General features: G+C 32.0%; 2 protein-coding genes across 3 annotated transcripts in view; one reads left to right on the plus strand and one right to left on the minus strand.

Moving 5' to 3' along the window:
- The first annotated feature begins 844 nt into the window (after positions 1-844).
- LOC130047078 (uncharacterized) lies at positions 845-18,476 on the plus strand. 2 transcript variants are annotated; one of them, XM_056141308.1, is made up of 10 exons: positions 845-952; positions 1,902-2,088; positions 2,364-2,412; positions 2,589-2,656; positions 2,750-2,860; positions 3,386-3,517; positions 6,535-6,635; positions 10,609-10,844; positions 13,289-13,378; positions 15,016-18,476. In XM_056141308.1, exons 2-10 carry the CDS (start codon positions 1,914-1,916, stop codon positions 15,407-15,409), a joined length of 1,356 nt encoding a protein of 451 aa, XP_055997283.1. In that variant the 5' UTR covers positions 845-952; positions 1,902-1,913; the 3' UTR covers positions 15,410-18,476. The 2 variants fall into 2 exon arrangements, with proteins under 2 accessions (XP_055997283.1, XP_055997284.1); XM_056141309.1 differs by having other exon boundaries at positions 867-2,088.
- Positions 18,477-19,718: 1,242 nt separating this feature from the next.
- Positions 19,719-21,692, minus strand: part of LOC130047079 (ubiquitin-conjugating enzyme E2 T-like) — a 10,301-nt gene continuing 8,327 nt past the window's right edge. The window contains exon 6 of the mRNA XM_056141310.1: positions 19,719-20,550. Within this exon, the coding sequence (XP_055997285.1) occupies positions 20,404-20,550 (147 nt within the window). The 3' untranslated portion in view covers positions 19,719-20,403. The remainder of the gene's footprint in view (positions 20,551-21,692) is intronic.

The raw sequence follows: 21,692 nt of genomic DNA on the forward strand, positions 1-21,692 counted from the left end.
CACTCTGTAACTCTCTGACTGATACCCTCCGCCGTTGTCAGAATTTGAACACTTTTAAAAAACATTTTAAAACACATCTTTTTAGACTTGCATATTATTAGTATTATAGGTGGTGAAATTTTTATGGTTTCTTTACCATCATTTTAACATTACTTTTTCAAGTGTATAATTGTATATTTAATTCAACTATTGTATTTTATGTCATTTGATTGTACGGCGTGGAACTTTTTTCATGCACATCATGTTTTAGATTTTAGTGATTTTACTTCACATTATTGATGTTTTTCTAGCATTGTTTTGATATTATCTGTCTTAATGCTATTATAATTTCCTTTTACTATGTTTATAACATGTTGTATCATTTTTATTGTGTGCAGCGCTTTAGAGTGGTTATTTATAGTCATATAGGGTGCTATATAAATAAAAATTATTATTATTATTATAATGTTCAAAATTGTATTAAAAAAAAAAAAAAAAAAAAGATTTTAAAAATAAATAAAATCGCAATATTTTTGAATTTTGGCCATTTCATTTCAATTTCTTCTTAAAACTGTCCAATATATATTTCTGTCTAATTGACGTTTCTAAAAAAATATATTTTAGCCGCATATTTAACCAATAAAGTTTTTAACTTTGATAAATATTGTTTTTATCTTAAAACTTAGAGAGTCTATTTAATCTGAGTCGTTTAGGTATGTTTTATTAAATATTCATATCAAGCATCAAATCAAAACAAAATTTGGGCTTTAAAATCGCTTATTTCCAAACAAACACATTTACTATTCAAAACGAATGAAAGAACAAGTTAAAAATCTAATCCGGATATTGTAAGACTATCCGTCTCGAGTAAGTTTTTTCAACACCGGAAGTTTACATTGGTAACCCTCAAGTCCTGACAAGACTTTAAAGTTTAGACTTTAGTTTGATATATTGCCAGCTATCCAACGTTCAGGTACAATTAATCTTTCATTTTTATCATCGGGTTATTTATTTTAGAGCTTAGTTCTTTTCAGCACAATTTATGCAATCAAAATTTGTGACCGAGAGGTTGAAAAAAAGTTACATGTCTGGTGTGTTAATGCATAATTTTGATAATGAATACAAAAAGCTCTGCCATAAAACTTCCTTTTTATCAATTTAGTATTCAAGGATGATTTATCATGGACAGTAATTTTATAGTTGAAAGTAAAATATAGAAAAATTCATCACCACATAATGAATGACATACTTTCAGATGCGCAGAAAAGTAGCTTAAAATTAGTAGACCTGTACTACTCTGGATTTTATTTAGAAGAGGCACGTCACAGATATACGTTTGATAATAAACATGAGATCAAATCTGCTCTTTGCCTCAATATGATATTGGCATGCAAGTAACTATGAAATACATGGGTTAATCAAGCAGGTACAATAACAGGATGCACTAAAAGATGGACTAACTGGAAACATGAATCACAACAAACTTCAAAGGTTACAAATTTTAACAAGCCAAAACTAAGGCCAATCATCAATACAGAAACGTAGTCACTATAGTCACTATGATATACCTTTATATTAGCTGCAATGTAATGTATATTAACCTAGCTGTCATTGTACTAGCCACTCATGCACAGTCATATTCAGTTAGGTACATATTGGTTTTTTTTTTTTTTTGGTTGTTGTTGTTTTTTAACGATAAATGAACTATGTAATATACATCTAGTATACATCATTAAAAATAATGCAGTTCTAATGAGATATTGAAATTTCTTAACTGTAATTAAACTCATATGTTATGCAGAATGTTTAATTACAATTTAAAATGTGAATGGATTAATCCTTCAAATTAGACGAAATGGTGGGCAAGTATAGCATTAAAATGGTGCCAGATGGCAATCACAGCTAGATTGAAATCACTTTAGGTCGTATTTACAATGAATGATCCTGAGGAATCTGACTCAGAATGGGACAGTACCCTGGATTTTACATCCCCACGACCAATGGCAGACAAACTGTCAGTTCCTCCAGAGATCGAAGATGAAGATGCCAGTCATCAGGATTCTATGGTCGAGAGACCCAAACCAAAGGAAAGGACCACAATCCCCGCAAGTCAGTATAAAGTCTGTCTGCTCAAAAGAAGTGTTATTACTTTTTCATGTTTAGTTTTATGATGTACGATATTGAACATGTAGTAAACAATGTCAGTGATATACATTTTTATCTATTAGTTGTGTGTGTTCCCAGACTGATATAATTGCACATTGTAATTGAAAAATCATTGTTTCAAAATGTGTAAAATATTTTCAGTGTGTAGGAAACTGAATATGTACATATTTTGTAAATAGCCTTTATATATTGGTTTTTCTTCTTCTTTCAATTCATAGACCAGAAAGCTGAAGATGCCACCTACGCAGAAGTTAAAAAAGAAAACAGGTAAATTGACTGTAACAATTGACAAGAACTGATTCTTAAATATATGAATTTTTAAAAAAAAAGAGAATTGTATGATTTCTTGCTGGTTTAGTATTTTTTGTAATGCAAGTTCAGTGATACCGTTACTACAAACTATATACATGTTGAAGCATGACAGAATGAATATTTGTGTTTAGAAAACAGACACCACAAAAGATGACAAAGGAGAACTCGCCCCCTTACAACTTCAGGGAAGCTGTATCTGGTATGGAAAAAATAATTTATGTGTCTCGGACATTTGCTGTTGTCTACAAAAACCAGACAGCTTTGTAAAATACTACATTCGTGACTATTTCAGGAAACATCACACCTCAGAAAAATGACCCTCCACCTCCTGGTAGAGACCGAAAGGGAACAACTTATGATGTCACAAGTAGAGTTCCAGTTTCACAGCAAGACAGCATACTCAGTAATATTCAAATGATAACTAACCGTAGTGATTTTAACAATGTTAGTAGAGGCGATAAGGAAGATGAAACTTTTATTACGTGCTGTAAATGTGGTTTAATTTATGAATGGGGGAAATTTATTCCGATTACCCGGTCACGTATTAAACGTGTAAATTTCATTCATATTATATTCAATTATTGTGTTTTTCCCCCCACGCGTAATGTTGGACGTGGAAAAAAGTACTTAACCCCCATCATAAATAACTGCTTTTACAGTAAATATCACTACTGGTAAAACAAGTATTATTAATCTGGATTGTTAATCCGTTTTAGATTTATATGTATCTCAGCTGGATGAAAAACTTATTATATTCTGCACTGTTTACTATACTTTATTTACAACAAAAATTTATGAATAAAGCAATTACCAATTACAATCAAGGCAACACCAGGCATTTCATGTCATGATACAAATGTTGATAATATCATGTGTCTGTTGCCACTTCGTTGTTCACTGGTATAATCTCATTACTTCCCTTGATAAGGTACCGGCTCCTGGGATGACACAGATGAAGATGAGAAGACACTGAGAGAATTAAGAGAGACATTTAAAACAGAGAAAAAGAAGGAACAGGAAGCCGTGGAACTGCGAATACGATTGGAAAGTCAGGGAGAGGGTAGAGTATCATTTTAAGGCTAGCTGTACTGGGCACCAGATAATTAAGTCATCTGTAATACTGGTTCTGTGGGCATTTAATGGTGAAATGTGTAAATATACATGTACCTGATACCTCCTGCAAATTTCAAATAGTAACATTGGCTTACATTGATCACATGAACACTATACATGTATATATTTCATACAATGTCTGTAACAGTCATAAGACTTTATACTAAATACATGAGTTATTTCCCTTGTCATGTTTACTTTGGTTTCAAAGTGACGGACCAGTTTAATGGTATGCAGCTGAAACTTCGAAGGAAGAAGTAATTTTCAAACTGACAATACTGAATCTGGAAATACATTAAATTAATCAAGTGCATAAGATGCACAGTTTCTCACGTCATGTGTGTGTGTGTGACACTGTCTCAAGTCATGGTCTATTCTACATTATACTGAAATCATGTCGGGGACAATATGAATATTTATGAAAATATTTTTGCTTTCCTGTGGAAAAACACCTCATCACATTTCATAGTATAAACTGTTTTGGGGCATATTATTTCTTGCTGTTCAGTAGTTTTTAATCAATGTGACATAAAAAAGATCCTCCAAATCATTACTCAGACATTAAAAAAACTGTTAATTAATTAAAGATGTAGTTAAAAGCATGAGACTATATAAGATGTAATTGTAACACAGTGTGTAGCTGAAACTGATATGGAATATACTGTAGCCAAGTGACAAGACTTTTGTCCGTTTCTTTAATTTATTGTGCCAAAAGGCAGCAGTGATCTAAAAAGAACAAAGTACAAATCAGTAAACAACAATTATGAATTATGTACAAAGGTATATCGAATGATGGTTGGTTGGTGATGTAATAAAGTAACCTAATACATGTAGTTTATTTAAGTAATGTGTGCACACAACCTTTGGTCAAACCACTCAACACTAGAGTCATATGTAAGTATATATAGCGAGAGTAACACTAAATATAACACATGATACTATTATGTACTCATGGTAAAGTGTAAACACCAATACACTCAAACTAGTCAACTTAACATGACACAGATACTGACTCTTATGATATACAATCGTCCTAAGACCTAACTTGACTGCTTCAAATCAATAATATACATAGTCGCTACCAACAAGCAGACCTCTACATGTATACAGCCAAGAAAAGTAATAGACTTATCCATCAACATAATCACCATCAAACTGATATATCATATGGGGGTCACAAGTCAATGTTTACAAGACAAGCTAATCCCTTATTAAGAACAAAGATTACATAAAAATGTAATGAAGATCATAAGTATTTACATTTTGTGAAGTCTTATTCATGCAGTTAATGCATTCAATTACCTCTTATGGTGTTCAAATGAAAACAACTAATCGGTAAACAAACAAACAGGTAACTGATATCGCCCACTAAAATCAGAACCTCGACCTAATTCCGAACTGAGGAAACAATCGTTCCGGAATACTACATACAATATTCCACGAGGTTGTTTTCATTACATTGCAACTCAAAATAAAGTTGCGACATTGACATTCATATCGTTATGAATAACTATAGCTATAAGGTAAATTATATAATTGCCTACTTCATTGTCCTATCAATTCTGTCAACCTAAATAATCTACCAGAACGCACATACTGCATATGGCGGGAAATTAGTTCACCGAATACACATCTCGGGACGAAATCATGGAATTCAATTAAATGCACAATTATCATAATTTACATTATTGCAGACTAAGTAACAAGTAGCAAATGTACATAATATACACACCTGTATAACAGCAAAGGTTCTTAATAGTACATGGTATAAAGAAAAAGGCAGAGTAGCGGTGTGGTCTATGCTGCAGCGTAAAGTAAGAATGACGTCAGCCCTCGTCTGCACTATAACTACATCCGAAAAATACCAAAACAATCACGTTCTGACAAAATTGGAAATTAATATAAAAATAATCAATTTGCACTTGTCTACAATACATTTGTGTGGACATATTGCTTTCCTGCCTGTATGTTCCAAATTAGTTCAGTTACACACTCTGTAACGAATCGTATGATAGCCATTAAAAGTTCATCTAGGTGAAGTGTCGCGCTCTGTATTTTATGATTGAGTCAGATCCTATGTATTTTCATATTGTCCCTTCATTTAAGATGCTTACATAAAGAATTTATCCCGTTGATGGACTTTTAAAGACTATAACCTGTAAAGGGACTGATTCACGATTTTACCCAAAATTTTGTTTTTCACTTTTAATGATCAAAATCTACTGTCTAATGTGTTTGAAAGATTTCACATGAAAATTAAGGTTATACATCATCACAGAAGCTCATTTTAGAGAGTTTATTATTTGTTTTGTAAACAAAGATTGCGATATGTTATTGTTTACGGAATTTGCAAAAGAAATGGATATCGATCTAAGTATTATTATATCTTTCATTTTTCAAGCATTTTTGGGGTGAAATGTGTCATCTAAAAGTTAAAATTTGTGACTATGCAAAATTAAGATGCATTATATTACAAAATCAATCTTTCACTTGTTTGTTTGTTTGTTTACATAAAAAGACTCGAGTCTTTGTTTACATAACACATATTTAAGGCTAAAATATTCCTTTTATTCATGCATTCAGAAGGTCAAAAGTTTGGCTGTCAACATTAAATGAGTTATATTTCTAATGTTTAACATCAAAAATGAAAAATATTTTTATCAAAAATCGTGAACCAGTCCCTTTAAAAGAGTTCCTGTTGAGAGTTAAAAATAAAACTTTTAAGAACAGTTTCATGATGATGATGTCAATCACAATTGGAGTATTGATTTCATATGCTGTCACTAGGTAGCCCAATATGGAATTATGCAGTTTCTCCTTCCATGAAAAGTTATGATTATCTATTGACACAGGAGATGGGGTAAAAGCAAACAAAAGGGTCAAGTAGCACCAACAACTTAAAATAGTCCAATTACTAATTCACAATGTAAGAATTGCATTAACTCACATGTTTGTATTGAACAGAAAAATTAGATGAAGGACAGATGACCAATAGGTCAGAGACAACCTGGAAAAGCTGGGCCAGTTTTGGGAGTAAAAGTAACAAGGGAAAGAAAAAGAAGAAGGTAACACTCCCATACATGTCAGAGTTAGCTCCCTTAACAATCGGTTTAGTCACAAATTTTCAGTATTTTCTGGTACATTTAAAACCAATAATCATTGATTATCACAGTATTGCAAGCACTGCTCTTAACATTTAAATATTAAAAAAAAAAACACCTTAAGGAAGTTAGCTCCTGAGTTTTTGAGCACAACTGCACAGGATGCTACAACCAAGTATTTACTGGTTCAATACTGATCTCTTTGGTGCAAACATATTACACATCTATTATTGAACCTTATCCAGTTGAAAAAATTGTGTTAATTCAAATTTTGAAAGGGTTTACAGTGACTATATTTTGTGGCAGAAGGATTGATTAATCATAAAGTTCTAACTCTGCGTGATATTACAGTTTCATCCAATATATCTTCTATTTTTATACCCCTATACATGTATTTCAGTTTTATAATTTATGATACAAGTAGCTGAGACTTGGAACTAGTTCAAATGTTGTAATTTATTAATTTTGTTGATATATTTTTCCAAACAGAACACTGATTCTTAAAAAAGTTTAGTTATGTTATGACAAAAATATCTTAAAATGCTTTCTATTTATTATTATATGTATTTGTTATATTTTTTTTCTTCTTAAGAAGTGAGATACATGAATAGTCAATCAATAGTTTCTATAATAGCAACCTTGGTATTACAACATGATCTGATTGTTAATTATTACAGTATGATATTTATGAACTCAGCCAGAATACATTGTCAATTTTTTTTTACTTACTTTACTTCTAGCCTTTGTTTAGCATGAATGTCTGTCCATTTGAATGAAAGAGTGGGAATTCTTAAAATCCTGTACCCTCTGAACAGTTTGGGTTGTAAGGGTTATGTAAAAACCTGACTAAAAAATGTATACAGTATCATATTACTTAAACAAAGCAAAAAATGTATACAGTATCATATTACTTAAACAAAGCAAAAAATGTATACAGTATCATATTACTTAAACAAAGCAAAAAATGTATACAGTATCATATTACTTAAACAAAGCAAAAAATGTATACAGTATCGTATTACTTAAACAAAGCAAAATATGTATACAGTATCATATTACTTAAACAAAGCAAAAAATGTATACAGTATCATATTACTTAAACAAAGCAAAAAATGTATACAGTGTCATATTACTTAAATAAAACAAAAATGTATACAGTGTCATATTGCTTAAACAAAACAAATGTATACAGTATCGTATTACTTAAACAAAACAAAAAATGTATCCAGTGTCATATTACTTAAACAAAACAAAAAATGTATCCAGTGTCATATTACTTAAACAAAACAAAAATGTATACAGTGTCATATTACTTAAATAAAACAAAAAATGTATACAGTATCATATTACTTAAACAAAACAAAAATGTATACAGTGTCATATTACTTAAACAAAACAAAAATGTATACAGTGTCATATTACTTAAATAAAACAAAAAATGTATACAGTATCATATTACTTAAACAAAGCAAAAATGTATACAGTATCGTATTACTTAAACAAAACAAAAATGTATACAGTATCATATTACTTAAACAAAACAAAAAATGTATACAGTATCATATTACTTAAACAAAGCAAAAATGTATACAGTATCGTATTACTTAAACAAAACAAAAATGTATACAGTATCATATTACTTAAACAAAACAAAAATGTATACAGTATCGTATTGCTTAAACAAAGCAAAAAATGTATACAGTATCGTATTACTTAAACAAAGCAAAAAATGTATACAGTATCATATTACTTAAACAAAGCAAAAAATGTATACAGTGTCATATTACTTAAACAAAACAAAAATGTATACAGTATCATATTACTTAAACAAAGCAAAAAATGTATACAGTATCGTATTACTTAAACAAAACAAAAATGTATCCAGTGTCATATTACTTAAACAAAACAAAAATGTATCCAGTGTCATATTACTTAAACAAAGCAAAAAATGTATACAGTATCATATTACTTAAACAAAGCAAAAAATGTATACAGTATCGTATTACTTAAACAAAACAAAAATGTATCCAGTGTCATATTACTTAAACAAAACAAAAAATGTATACAGTATCGTATTACTTAAACAAAACAAAAATATGTATACAGTATCGTATTACTTAAACAAAACAAAGAATGTATACAGTATCGTATTACTTAAACAAAACAAAAAATGTATACAGTATCATATTACTTAAACAAAGCAAAAAATGTATACAGTGTCATATTACTTAAACAAAACAAAAATGTATACAGTATCGTATTACTTAAACAAAGCAAAAAGTGTATACAGTGGAGCCTCGTTAATCCGGACACTTTGGTTCCCAGCAAAATCGTCCGGATAAATAAAGCGTCTGGATAATTGAATCGCATATTTTCTATCTTTACATAAGTAACCAATATATGCCTACTTTATTGATGCATAGTGAATTAAACACATTCTATCATTGGATTTGACCATTTGCATTAGTAAATAAATTATGATGATGTTAACATTTACATGTATTTCAAAGCACTAAAATTTAATGTACATTGTACGTGTTCAGTGTATTTGCCTGTGCTTACATTGTACATATATATGAGCCCTACAAATAAATATACAAAACTGTGTACCGTATGCACTAAAACAAATACTGAAGCACTTTATGTAACTATAAGTAAATGAATCATTAGTAACTAACATAATCATTTACACTTCAAACATTTCATCACACTTTTACTTCTTAACGAGGCCGGTAATTTCCATCTGTCACGATTCACGGGTTCGGCGGTCTGTTAAAACAATCTTCATCGTCCAAAGTTGATATAAAAATTTCGTGATTACCATGGCAGTTGACAACATTCTTTAACCAAAATTCAATCTGCCAGAGTTTATATTTCTTATTCTATAATTATCCAAGACAATATCGGGAGAACAAAAATCATTTAAGTTCATAATATCAAGACCTACTACTGCTTTGATCTAGCCATGCGCACCTATTATTTTCTTGATGCGATAATAACGGAACAAAACTTGAGTGAAACCAACATTACGGGTACATACAAAATTTAATTGTCATTTTCCTTAAAATGATAATTTTCTCACTTCTACCCAGTTTAAAAATTCGAAGGCAATAAAGCTCTACAACATCGTAACAAGAATCAATCGTACACAGGTACATTCTACATGTGTGACATTCTAAACGTTAAAAACTTACTACATATACATGTGCATGAACATACATGTATATTTCATGCCAATCAACAGTATAAAATCCAAAATCTAGAAGTATAATCTACACTCTTTAGATTTGCATAAGCCGATAATCAATTTACGAATCAGTACAATTGATATGTGTAGCAGTTAATAAAATTATCATTACGGCATGATATTTAATTTATTAATACTATTAGGCTATTGAATATGCTACAGATATGTATACAAAATTCAACACTACACGCAATAAAGATCTTGTGTGCGAAAATTGGCAATACAATGTCTTGATCGACACGTGCTATCTAACTGACATATCATCACACACCACCTAATTATAGGGAGGTGTTAACAGGGTACAGGTAATCGCTTCAATTAGACAGTTTGGCTTATTTTCTTTATAATTTACGCCTTGCTAAAATTTTCCGACACAGACCTTCCCTAAACAAAATTACCGTCTGGATTAACGGTACAATTTTCAATGCATAATAACGTTTTGTAGTAAAGAGTGACCGTCCGGATCCGGAACGCGAATTTCCGGATTAATGATGCAAAATAATGTATAAAATTCCATTCCCTAGAAAAATCGTACGGAAGGTGAAGTGTCTGGATTACTGAGGCTCCACTGCACAGTATCGTATTACTTAAACAAAGCAAAAAATGTATACAATATCGTATTACTTAAACAAAACAAAAAATGTATACAGTATAGTATTACTGAAACAAAACACTTTGAATATTAAACAGGAGGGCAAGACGGTTCCTACTTACCGTGATGAAGGCCATTATGACGCTGTCGACATTACTCAGGTGAGGGCAGGAGTGGAGAGACAGGAAAATACTCCGGGTAATATGTTCCAGACACAACCCAACAAAGAGGTCAAAGATCAGGGGCCAGTGCCGGACAAAGCCCACGACACCAGCTTCACCGATTTCAGACCAGCTTACATGTCACCACCATTTGTTGTTAAAGAGGAAACAGGGTATGTTGCTTTTGCTATACATGTATATGGCTAAAATGGAAGCTGCTTATTTGCCCTGGACCGAATGACTGACATAAATTTCTGCAACTCAATGCCCTTTTTTTATCCGAAGTTTTTCTTTTGCTGATTTTACCCACCATAATTTAGGATAATGTGCAATCTAATCTAAATTACATGTGTTAATGTGTAAGCCGCTACTGTATTGAGGTGTAGAATAGAGAAGTGGAATATACAGGTCTAGTTCTAATTAGATTGGGTACATGTTATCCCCATTTTTAGGACTAAGAATGCTTGTATGAGGCTACCTTTGAAAAGATGTAGCACAACTCCCTCAGTTTCAAGTAGATGTGTTGTCCTCACTATTTTTAGAGCCCATTTTGGAGAAAGAATTTTATGGAAAAAAAACTGCAATATCTTCAAGATAAAAAATGATTTTGCATAAATCTACCCATCTACCCAAACTTTTAATGCAGAGTCAGAAATGGGCCTATACAGATCTTTTCAGTAGCCTCATACAGCCATTCTTAGTCCTAAAAATGGAGATAACACAAGAAGCGCTTGCTGCATGTTAAATCAAGTAGCTTAGGAGGGAGATCAAAAGATTGATGTCACATAAAAATCTAAATTCATATAGTTAAGGGGAGGGGGGATAAAATTACCTATAAGTTTCTGTCATCTGACATTGATTACACATCAGTAAATAAAAAATGAACAAGTGACTGTTAAAAACCATGTAATATTACATTTCAATGAACATTTATTAGTTTTAATTTACACTTTCATTTGTGACTAAACAGTAGAAAAGGTATACAGAGTGTATACAGAGTGTTATTTATACTCATATATATTTACTTTTTAAATTAATCGATTAGTTTCAACATTCATCATGTTTTTAAGCTCCCCAAAATATTTCGGGGGAACATATAGTCACTGTCATGTCTGTCCGTCTGAGCTCACATCTAAACATTTCATCAGATATTGATATTGATCACGTATGTTCCTCGAGACAAAAACTTTTGGACCAAGGTCTTTCAAGGTCATTTTGAAAAGGTCATGGTCACTCAAAACATATTAAAAGTTCCTTATTTCAAGTTTTTATATCAAAGTTCCCATCTTCTAAATCTTTCATGACAAATTTATCATCTTTGATCATAGATATTCCTTGAGACAGGGACTTTTGGACCAAGGTCATTTTGGAAAGGTCAAGGTCACTCAGAACATATATCTTATATAAGTAAAAAGTTCTTTACTTTTAACAGTTTTTGAAAAAGGGACTGATCATATATCACACCATCTTCACAAGTCAAGGGTTATTGATTCGTTAACTCGCACTAACCCTGTTGACATCAGTCGCTATGTAAAAGTTGGGCTCATTAGACCATTACGCAATCCACTGTAAATAAAACATCCATTGAAATCAAAGATCTTGTTATGGTGTATATGGATACAAATGACGCGATCTCATACTGCTGTACTGATAAACACGCACAATTGTAATATTTACATCACTAATTACGTTTATTGATAGTAGATCAAGTTTGGAAACCTTTTTGCTTAAGACAATATTGCTTATACGATTGAAATAACCATAACTGTAGTTATTAATACACGTGTTTTTATTTGAATCTCTCGCTTCGCATTGCTATAAATAGAACCGCATCCTCATTGGTTCCCACTCTTTTGTGGAAAGAATCAGAACGAGCCCAACTTTTTTATAGTCACTGATGTCAAGGGTTTGTGAGAAGTAGTGAATCAATAACCCTTGACCTGTGAAGATGATATCACAAAAATAAGTAATTTTAGGCAAATGGATTTCAGATAAAATCCAAGGTCATTTTGTAAAGGTCAAGATCACTCAGAATATACCTTATATATGAAAAAATACTTCATTTCAACAATTATTGATTTTTGGACCATGGTCATTTTATAAAGGTCAAGGTCACTCAGAATATATACCTTGCATACGGAAAAGGTGCCTTATTTTCACAGGTTTAAAAAGGTATGGATCATATATCACACAAATAAAACTTACGGAAAAATGACTTTCAGACAAAGGTCACTCAAGGTCATTTTGTAAGGTCAACATCACTCAACATATACCTTATATATGAAAAAGAAACCTTTATTTCAACAATATTTAAACAGTAATTGATCACTGTGCGATTCATTTGTCTTATGAAGTAGTTCATTGTTTAGATGCATTTTGGGGAATATCCATCAGTTTTACTGATATTTTTGTGTTTTAAGGGAGTGGGGGTCTTGGTGAAAACTATGTGAATTTAGTTTTTTGTCAGACATTGAACTTTTGATCTCACCCCATATAAAAGTGTGATATGAATAAGATACTTTGCTTGGATCTGTTACTACAAAGCATTATATCTTGTCAGTTGATATAATTTATTTGCTCTCAATGTGAATCTAATATCTAGTTTTGTTGTTGATAGGATGACATACTACTTTGGACATGGGTCTGTACAATATCTGGAGGTAGACAATGATGAGGAAGAAGCCATGATGCCAAAATTGGCTGACAGGTAAATCATAGAAATTGTCAGGTAAATCATAGAAACTGTCAGGTAAATCATAGAAATTGTCAGGTAAATCATACAAACTGTCAGGCAAATCATAGAAATTGTCAGGTAAATCATAGAAACTATCAGGTAAAGCATAGAAACTGTCAGGCAAATCATAGAAACTGTAAGGTAAATCATAGAAACTGTCAGGTAAATCATATAAACTGTCAGGTAAATCATAGAAACTGTTAGGTAAATCATACAAAACTGTCAGGTAAATCATAGAAACTGTCAGGTAAATTATACAAAACTGTCAGGTAAATTATATAAACTGTCAGGTAAATTATACAAAACTGTCAGGTAAATTATATAAACTGTTAGGTAAATCATAGAAACTGTCAGGTAAATTATACAAAACTGTCAGGCAAATCATAGAAACTGTCAGGTAAATTATACAAAACTGTCAGGTAAATTATATAAACTGTTAGGTAAATCATAGAAACTGTCAGGTAAATTATACAAAACTGTCAGGTAAATTATATAAACTGTTAGGTAAATCATAGAAACTGTCAGGTAAATTATACAAAACTGTCAGGCAAATCATATAAACTGTTAGGTAAATCATACAAAACTGTCAGGCAAATCATACAAACTGTAAGATAAATCATACAAAACTGTCAGGCAAATCATAGAAATTGTCAGGTAAATCATAGAAACTGTCAGGTAAATCATATAAACTGTTAGGTAAATCATACAAAACTGTCAGCAAATCATAGAAACTGTCAGGTAAATCATAGAAACTGTCAAGTAAATCATACAAACTGTAAGATAAATCATACAAAACTGTCAGGCAAATCATAGAAATTGTCAGGTAAATCATAGAAACTGTTAGGTAAATCATAGAAACTGTCAGGTAAATCATACAAAACTGTTAGGTAAATCATACAAAACTGTCAGGTAAATCATAGAAACTGTCAGGTAAATCATAAAGACTGTCAAGTAAATCATACAGAACTGTCAGGTAAATCATAGAAACTGTCAGGTAAATCATAGAAACTGTTAGGTAAATCATAGAGACTGTCAGGTAAATCATACAAAACTGTCAGGCAAATCATAGAAACTGTCAAGTAAATCATAGAAACTGTCAGGTAAAGCATAGAAACTGTCAGGCAAATCATAGAAACTGTCAGGCAAATCATATAAACTGTCAGGCAAATCATATAAACTGTCAGGTAAATCATAGAAACTGTCAAGTAAATCATAGAAACTGTCAAGTAAAGCATAGAAACTGTCAAGTAAATCATAGAAACTGTCAGGTAAAGCATAGAAACTGTCAGGTAAATCATATAAACTGTCGGGTAAATCACACAAACTGTCAGGTAAATCATAGAAACTGTTGGGTAAATCACACAAACTGTCATGTAAATCATAGAAACTGTCAGGCAAATCATAGAAACTGGTTGACAAGTGATTCATACATACTGGCTAATATTTGTATCTCAAAAAGGTAGACTACATACATGTACATCATAATTAAAAGCTTCCTGTTACAGTAAATCAATTTGTAATACATTATTGTAATACTATTATCCTGTCTGATCACTTGATCCGATTATGATTGAAAAACTAGACCTTTTTTTTTTCTCTTCATATAACAGATTAGAGGGCTTATTCCACAGAATCTGGCAGGAGTTTTTCGGAGCTCTACGCATCGTAACCAGTTTCTTTATCTTGTTTTTGGTGGAACTATTCAAATACATCATCAAATATGTCTTCCAGCCAATATTTGTTGGCATTTTTGTCACAGCTGGTGACTATATAGTGAAACCTGTTCTCTCAGTGCTGTTCAATGGGTGTATGCAACCGACTGGAGTTTTCTTTTGGAACTGTTGTGTCACAACGAAACTAGTGTGTACGCCAATGATTGAAATATTGCGCAAAATTCTCGAACAGTTTGCCATGTGTTGTAGATTTGTAAGGTGTGTAGAGATTTATTGGAAAACCGGTGAAGGCAAACCAACCATGGAGGTGCCCGAAATGAAGCATGTATAAAACCGTTCATCAAATTGTTGGAAGTCAGGCTACCGCCTGGAGGAGGCAGAAGCTCATCTACATTTTAACCACTTGGAGATATACCAGGGTATACTTACAGTAATTTATTAAGTACTTGAAGCATAAAGCTTGGTAATACAAATATACAAGTAGTTATAAGGAAATGTCTTAGTACAGGTACAGTTGAACTTCAGTTTCTTGAACACAGATATCTCGAATAGCATGCATATGTTGAAGTGATTCGAAATTTCCAACCACTTATTCTTTAAGTATTTTACCTTCGTTATCTTGAATCCTCCGATATCTTTGAAGTTTTTTCTCGGTCCCATCGAGTTCAAGATAACAAGGTTTAACTGTGTATATGTACGAAGTCATGTTGCCGACAATACTTTACCGACTTGGAAGTTCCATGTACCATGTATGCTTTTAAAACAAGAATGCTTTCAATTGGTTTAATTTAGTTATAGAAGCATTTTGTAATATTGTTTTGAATTATCAGAATACATATTGTGTGTTAGAAATTATTCAATGAACAAGCAATGACTTAAAATACAAAAGTTAATGTTGTGCCAAAGACCAAAATTCTAGACATTCTGTATCATATGACTGTGATCACCTCGAGACTTGTGTTTTACAAATGCATATCATTATTTAATCACTTACAACTTTTTTAAATTTCAAAACCATTAGTATTACACTTACTAGTACTTTTATTGAGAGCACCTGAATCTCAGCTAGTGCACATCTGCTGATTTTAAACATGTACAAAATGTGCACATATTTTTAAGGAGTGTATAATGTACACATGCATTTATTATTCATTTCAAATGCCATATTTGCTTTAATAATGTAAGCAACATTTACTTTAGCTGCAGAACTGTAGCTCTCTGAAAAAATATTTTCAAAATATTTTTTCAGAGAGCTACAGTTCTGCAGCTACATTTACTTTAATATGTGATATTTTTAGAAGTGTGGTAATTAGGTCAACATTAATTATTACTATAGTTGTTTGTATTCTTTCAGAAATATGATAATATTCATCGAGAAGCATTTCATTTTGTGAATTCAGAATACTAGCTGCTTTGTCGTGTTTCTTCTGTTATCAACAGTATATATTCACATCAATTGGCCTTATGAGTTGGTGTATGAATCGCATGTAGGATTTACATTTGTATTTATGTAAACCGACATGTAGAACTCGCCTATTTGTTTTTTTTATCATGAACAGTACAAATCATTTAGTTTATAATGGTGTACTAAATAGAAAAATTGTCATTGCAAATTAATTCAAATTTACTAAATCTAAATTTTTAGAAATATATTTTCTCAAAGCACCATAAGCTGCGAGCTCCTTTATGTAAAACCAACACTGAACACTTGGCTGTTTTACTGATTAACCTTACTTGTGTGGAATCTGTGATAATTATGAAATGGGGAAAAAATAATTTTTAATGGAAACTTGTGCTGTACATTACAACATGGTACATGTAGTCCAATAAATTTTCATCACAGCAGTGTGGATTTCATAAGTCAGCTGTGTTTTGTTTAGAGCTGTGGTTTATTGAATATAATGTCCAGAACTGACACACGTATATTTGAGCACACATACATGACTGATTTTTTAAAAAGTTGACATGGGGGTGAATATGGTACATGTACTAGTTATAGGGTACATGATGTGCAAGTAAATATATTATCTGTCCTAAATCATGATTATGTGAACTACAGAATCTCATTAATTGTTACACTATTTAAATCGACCAGATCAAAATACAGATCAATCTTAAGAAATTCTTCTGATTATGAAGTCATCGAACTTGAGAGGTCTTTGTTATACACACATTTATGACTCATTTTTAATTATGTTCTTTCATACTAGTCAGCAGATTTGGTGTCCATCCATAAGTCGCAGTAACACAGCCATGTGGTTACAAAATATTCGTTTATCAATCCACAGGTCACTGCAATACAGCCATGTAGTTACAAACTATTCATTATCAATCCAGAAACGAACATATAACTTGGTAATGAATATGCCGATTCTGCCCTCGCGATACAGATGACATCACAATATCTGACATCAATGACCAGTCCGAAAACCCATATTAGACTGGCGTGCAAAAACGCATATCAATCCAGAAATTACATACATTCGCTCATAACAATCAGTGTATCAAGTTTTCACCATGGTACATGTAGATGTAAATTAATGTGTCAAGGTTTTTCACTATAGTAAATCTGACAACCAACATATAAAACAAAACGACTCTAACTGCACAGGCCTGCTACTACTGTGTACTTTAGATTTTAATGATTAGCTTAATATTATTTAAGTAATTCTTATCGAAGCCAGTATGTTGCCCTTAATTGACATTTCTAGGTTATACATGTAGTTCAATGTGTATGATGCATTTAATTTGTATTAACGTGTTTGCTATATAAAATATATTTGAGAAGTACATGCACTGGAAATGTATCTTATGACTTATCTTCTATATATACATGTATTCAAATTAAAGAAATCAAAATCATCTGTGTACAATATATATATATATATATATATATATAAAGTACTAAAAATGACCAACGACACGAACAACAGTGAATTGCTTGTTCGTGTCATTGGTCATTTTTAGTGCTTTTTATATCCTTTCATATTTGACCTCGTATCTACTATTAGATTCAACACTTTGGATGTTGAGTGTTGTTGGATTATAGTGCTATATATATATATATATATATATATATATCTCTAATTAGTTTCTTGACTTCTTCAGGAGTATAAGGAATATTGCTTAGTATATAAATACATATATATTTAAAATACATCTCTATTTTCAATATGAATGTAAACCAACCTACACTGTACAGCTTATTTTTAATATTTGTTCATTTATTACATTTAGTCTGGCACCAAATTTATTTTATCAACATTCAAGAGTTGACAATTTATCATTCACAAACTTGTATGCATGCAAATGTATGTCTATATTTTTACATTGGTTATAGTATATATATTCGTTTGTTAACTTAAAATGTTACGTCCAATAAATCGCCTTAAACTGATTACGATACTCGTTCATTTTCTTTCAAAAAGCGAGGGCTCCTCAAAACAGGAATATATTGAAGGGAAGCAATCCTGCTTCAACTCTGAACAAAAGGAATTTAATTTTGCTTTTCTTTTTATTTGATCATTCTTGATTCTTTTGTTTGTTTTTTCTAATAGTTCCCATTACCTCCCCCCTTCTAATCTGTTTTGTTTACTATACATAATATGAAGAATGTTCTGTATTCGGTCAAACTTCCTACATTAATTCTCATACTTTTCCTGTTATAATCTTTTCACTATTGAGAGATTATCATCATACACATTGTAATTCCTCACTTATGTCATTATGTGGACATTATCTTGCACCTTAAGATTCACAATTTCTCCCCAAATTTTGTTTTTCACTCTAATGATCAAAATCTAGTCTAATATATGTTTAGAAGGTTTCACAAAAAAAATTAAGGGTATATATCATTACAGAAGCTCATTATAGAGAGTTTATTATTTGTTTTGAAAACAAAGATTGAGGTGTGTTATTGTTTAAAAAGTTTTCAAAATAAATGAATATTGATTCAAGTGTTTTATATATCACATCTGAAGTATGGTTTAGGTAAAATGTGTCATTTAAAAGTTAAAATTTGAGATTGTACAAAATGAAGATGCTTTAAATTACAAAATTAACATTTCACTGTTTTGTTTGTTTACATAAAAAGATTCACGTCTTTGTTTACATAACACAGAATTAAAGCTAAAATATTGCTCTTATCCTTGCATTCAGAAGGTCCAAATTTTGGTTGTCAACATTAAATGAGTTATTTTTAACATAAAAAAAGGAAAAAATAATAATGATTGGTTTTATATAGCGCCTTTTCCAGCGTATGCTGCTCAAAGTGCTTTACAATAATCAATGTACATTATTACCCCGGCAGACCTTATATCAATCTAGAACTTTCTCAGCCTCCTAGGAAGCATACAGTGCAAGCTGCCCTTACAAGCGCTAGGGCACTAACATTCTAACAATATCTTTCACTGTCTATAGCCAGGTACCCCTTTTACACTGGGGTGGAGTGAGGAAATTCATGTAAAGTGCCTTTCCCAAGGACACAACGTCAGCCCTGCCACGGCCAGGACTCGAACCCACGACCTTTCAGTCGAGAGTCTGACGGCCTAACCACTCGGCCACCGACGCCACAAAAAATTTTTCTTTCTTCGAAAAACGTGAACCAGTCCCTTTAAAAGACAAAATTTATATAGACTCTGCCTGCTGTCTAATCTTTATTATGTTACACATTTAAGAAATAAATTTTAGTTTTGGAAATACATGAGGGTATGAACTGCAATGCTTTATGCTGGTATTCTTCACGAAGCTCGTTGCACGAAAAATACGCTGACATGAAGCAACGCAGTTCATTGGTACTGCATGTTAAGATGAGACTGATAAGAGATGTGGTTAAATCTTGTACAAATGGTCAACCAGTTAACAAAAGTATGCACACATATGGCAAGGAATTTACATGTACATCCCTGTCACAACTCTGTCCTAAGGTGATGATGAGAAAGAAATGCTGGAAGGAATCACCTGTGTTCAAACAGAAATCAAACTTCTAGACCTCAAAAAAGATTCATCCAAGTCCATATTGTTTTCCCGTTGATTGTCTGTTGTCAGATTTGAAGCAGATGAAGTTTATTGAAAGTCATTTCATTTTATCATCATGTTTTAAAGTCTGGTCATTGATAAGATCGTGAATCAATTAAGGTCTCCTTAAAGTCAGTTTGTTAACCACTGTTGCATGTAAGGCTGTCATTGGGATTCGTGAATAAATCGGTCAACAATCCTGTTAGTGCCTCGGTCCTTTGTTGGTCAGGCCCTCCAATAGCTGTGGTTGAGTATATATGAATAAATCTGTAATCTGATTGGTCTTCGACTCAATATATTTCCTTTCAATCAGAGCTTTAATTTTTTGTTGGTCAGATCTTCCATTGGCTGTGGTGGACGAGTTCTTTTGAAGTCTTTACCTTTATCATTGAGTGACTTCACACTGTCGCTGCTCACTGACGATTGGTCAGTTGTTGCTGCCATTGACTCAGTAGTCTACAAGGAAATACATCGCATACACAGAGAACTACAGCGAAAATAACAGTTACATGAACAGGCTTTCAAGTGACATTTTTCAAAAAAAAGGGGCCATTTTTAGAGCAAAATTATAAAAAAAATAAGGGCTTTTTTAAAAGGATTTTTAAGGGCTTTTTAGACAAAAATAAGGGTTAAATTTACAAATCAATAGGAAAGAAAAATGTTTTAACTCACCATTTGCAAGAGCAATAATACAACAAGAGGCCCACAGGCCTTATCAGTCACCTGAATACTAGTGAAACAAGAGGCCCATGGGCCACATTGCTCACCTGAGTCACCTTGGTCCATATCAGAAGATTTTCCATATCTATTTGCATGTAAAACCGTAGTCCTTATTATGGCCCCAAACCTTCCCCTGGAGGCCATGGTTTTTGCAAACTTGAATCTACACTATGTCAGAAAGCTTTCATGTAAATGTGAACTTCTTTGGCCCAATGGTTCTTGAGAAGAAGATTTTTAAAGATTGTCCCTATATATTGTATGTAAAACTTTGATCCCCTATTGTGGCCCCATCCTACCCCGGGGGCCATGATCTTAACAATTTATAATCTGCACTATATCAGGAAGCTTTCATATAAACCTCAGCTTTTCTGGCTTAGTGGTTCTTGAGAAGAAGATTTTAAAAGATTTTTCCTATAAATTTGTATGTAAAACTTTGATGCCCCCCTTGAGGCCCCATCCAATCCCCGGGGTCCATGATTTTAACAAACTTGAATCTGCACTATATAAAAAAAACAAAAAAACAAAACAAATTTTTTTTTGACCTTTTGACCCCCTATTGTGGCCCCATCCGACCCCGGGGGCCATGATTTTAACAATTCAGAATCTGCATTATATAAGGAAGCTTTCATATAAATCTCAGCTTTTCTGGCTCAGTGGTTCTTGAGAAGAAGAGTTTTAAAGATTTTCCCTATACATTTGTATGTAAAACTTTGATCCCCTATTGTGGCCCCATACGACCCCCGGGGGCCATGATTTTAACAATTTAGAATCTGCATTATATAAAGAAACTTTCATATAAATCTCAGCTTTTCTGGCTCAGTGGTTCTTGGGAAAAAGATTTTTAAAGATTTTTCCTATATATTTGTATGTAAAACTTT

This window comes from Ostrea edulis, chromosome 6 (assembly GCF_947568905.1).
Source record: "Ostrea edulis chromosome 6, xbOstEdul1.1, whole genome shotgun sequence".
Classification (NCBI taxonomy): domain Eukaryota; kingdom Metazoa; phylum Mollusca; class Bivalvia; order Ostreida; family Ostreidae; genus Ostrea; species Ostrea edulis.

What these genes read in the sequence shown, in the direction of transcription:
- LOC130047078 (XM_056141308.1), top strand. Translation starts at nt 1,914, where the DNA reads ATGAATGATCCTGAGGAATCTGACTCAGAATGGGACAGTACCCTGGAT. An exon ending in ATTGGAAAGTCAGGGAGAGG is followed by an intron (nt 3,518 to 6,534) that starts GTAGAGTATCAT and finishes TGTATTGAACAG; the next exon opens with AAAAATTAGATGAAGGACAG. An exon ending in ATGCCAAAATTGGCTGACAG is followed by an intron (nt 13,379 to 15,015) that starts GTAAATCATAGA and finishes TTCATATAACAG; the next exon opens with ATTAGAGGGCTTATTCCACA.